Raw genomic sequence first — 2,500 nt, 5'->3', positions numbered from 1 at the left:
CACACATGGGGCACACACACACACACACACAAACACATGGGGCACACAAACACACACACACACACATGGGGCACACACACACACACACACACACACACACACACACACACACACACACAAACACATGGGGCACACACACACACACACACACTCAGAGGAAAGAGGGCAGCGACTCAAGGTCCTGCTGTCCGTGCACGTGGCCCTCCGCACTCACACTCTTGCCCCCCCCCCCGCCCCTCTGGTCCACAGGAGAGCTGGGTTCCTGCCCGTTCGCCACGCCAGAAGAGAACGTCTTTGAGGACGAGCTTCCTGCCCTGGACTTCCTGTCCTTCGACCCAGTGCTCGTGGCGGAGCAGTTCACCCTGATGGACGCGGTGAGTCCCAACATCAACACCACGCTGTTTTCAGATCAGAGGTTAACGGCTTTTGCAGAAGGATTTCCTTTTTCCTTGGAATATGAAAAAAGCTCACTCACAGAACCTTGAACATGTTTATATTTATAATGCATAAAGACAGCTTTGAGCATTTATAGCCCTTACGAGGCTGGAAGAAAACACTTCTGGCTGTAGTGGCTCTTTGCCACTATTATTCTCAGTGCCCGTCGGGGGGGGGGGGGGGGCATACATTATGTCCTTACTGCAGTGTTTACTTGTGTTTGCTCTTTGCCTTCTAATCAAACTGCCAAGAATTAGCACTTTAGCATCTACTCTCAAGGGGCCCCCATAACGCACTGAAGCTTGACCATAATAGGAGTATTATTGTTCCTGTGTTGTAAATTGCCTGGCTGCCTGCTTGTTTGTTTGGATAAAAAGAAGTAACTTGTGTGCGTTTGGTCCCCGGGCGCGTGGCATGATCAGGAGCTCTTTAAGCGGGTGGTGCCGTACCACTGCCTGGGCGGCATCTGGTCGCAGCGAGACAAGAAGGGCAAGGAGCACCTGGCGCCCAGCGTCCGCGCCACCGTGGCCCAGTTCAACAGCGTGGCCAACTGCGTCATCGCCACCTGCCTGAGCCCGCGCGGCCTCAAGGCCAATCAGAGGGCCCGGCTCGTGGAGCGCTGGATAGAGGTCGCCAGGGTGAGTCAAGGTCACAGTGAAGGTCACAGTCAAGGTCACAGGCCTACAGAGGACTCAGTTCAGTTCAGTAGGGTTTGGTTCAGGGCAATTCCACAGAAAATTGACCTTTTTGTCACATCCATAATGCCAATGAAATTCCTTGGCATTTGTTCTCATTTACATTCTTCAGCCAAAAATAGCAAATGCTCAAATTTCATGTAATCATTCACATCATACCATACCATCACATTTTATTGGTGTTATGGATGTTACAAAAAATGTAATTTTCCATGGAATTGTCCTTCAAGTTTATTCTGTTCAGCTCAACTGAGTTGAGTAAAACTGTATTGAAATGGACTGAATTGAGCCTAACTGAACTGAACTTGATAGAAACAAATTGGATAGAAGTGACAAGTTCTATTCAGTGCTATTCTTCTATTCAGTATTATTAACACAGTCTGTTGCATTTGTGGAACGATATTTTCAGTCTCACGTATACAGTGTGTTCAACAGTGATGTTTGTCCTGAAGATAGCGTAAATATACTGAACGTTGTGTCTTGTCTGTGTGTTCAGGAGTGTCGGATCCTGAAGAACTTCTCATCTCTGCGGGCGATCCTGTCCGCGCTGCAGTGTAACTCCCTCCATCGGCTCAAGCGCACCTGGGAGGAGGTGTCCAGGTGAGGGGCCTGACCGACGCACCTGTATATGGCAGGACCTGTAAGCTTAGTGAACTGAGACTGAAACCAGAGCGCTGGCTGATAGTGGGCTAGAGGGGTCAGTAGTCTATACCAGACTGACCTGGATAAGGGTCCTGCAGAAGATACACCTGCTCAGGTGTCATAGGTAACGTGTCTGATATGGGGGCTTAAATGGCTCTTCAGCTTCTGATGGGGTTTTATTTTGCACACAGGGAAAATATCCGCACCTTTCTGGAACTGTCCGAGATCTTCTCAGATGACAACAATCACTCTGTGAGTCGGGAGCTGCTCGTCAAGGTGGGTGTTTTACACGGCGTGTGTTTCTAGAACATAAAGCTTTATGTGTCTGTTATCTTCACTTGGGGTGTGTGTTCAGTCTTCTGATGTTTGCTCAGATCTCCACTTGCCATGGATAATGATGTGTGTATTTTATTGCTCACTAGTTAGCTAAACCTAAATGGACATTGTTTGAGTGGACAGCTCCTTGGATACTTAAGTGTTTTTGTGTGTGTTTACATAGCGTGTTATCGGCTGATAAATGCACCAGAAGTGCTGCAACACCCTTGAAAGCGTTGCCAAGTGAACAGAAAGCGTTGCTAAGTGAACAGGAAGTGGTTTGTGACATGAGGCCCATCTGCTCTAGAGCACTAAGACACTTCAGGCCTCGGTCTCTGTGTCAGTTCTCTACACACACACACACACACACACACACACACACACACACACACACACACACACACACACACACA

General features: G+C 48.6%; 1 protein-coding gene across 6 annotated transcripts in view; it reads left to right on the top strand.

Moving 5' to 3' along the window:
* LOC121715143 (ral guanine nucleotide dissociation stimulator-like) overlaps nt 1–2,500 on the top strand; it is a 33,408-nt gene that overhangs the window by 24,175 nt on the left and 6,733 nt on the right. For all 6 annotated transcript variants that reach the window (XM_042100557.1, XM_042100555.1, XM_042100556.1 and 3 more), the window contains 4 exons: nt 250–374; nt 858–1,073; nt 1,627–1,730; nt 1,964–2,048. In XM_042100557.1, coding sequence (XP_041956491.1) covers nt 250–374; nt 858–1,073; nt 1,627–1,730; nt 1,964–2,048 — 530 coding nt within the window. The remainder of the gene's footprint in view (nt 1–249; nt 375–857; nt 1,074–1,626; nt 1,731–1,963; nt 2,049–2,500) is intronic.

This window comes from Alosa sapidissima, chromosome 8 (genome assembly GCF_018492685.1).
Source record: "Alosa sapidissima isolate fAloSap1 chromosome 8, fAloSap1.pri, whole genome shotgun sequence".
In the NCBI taxonomy this organism is placed as follows: domain Eukaryota; kingdom Metazoa; phylum Chordata; class Actinopteri; order Clupeiformes; family Clupeidae; genus Alosa; species Alosa sapidissima.
This window is presented reverse-complemented; position numbering and strand designations above follow the sequence as displayed.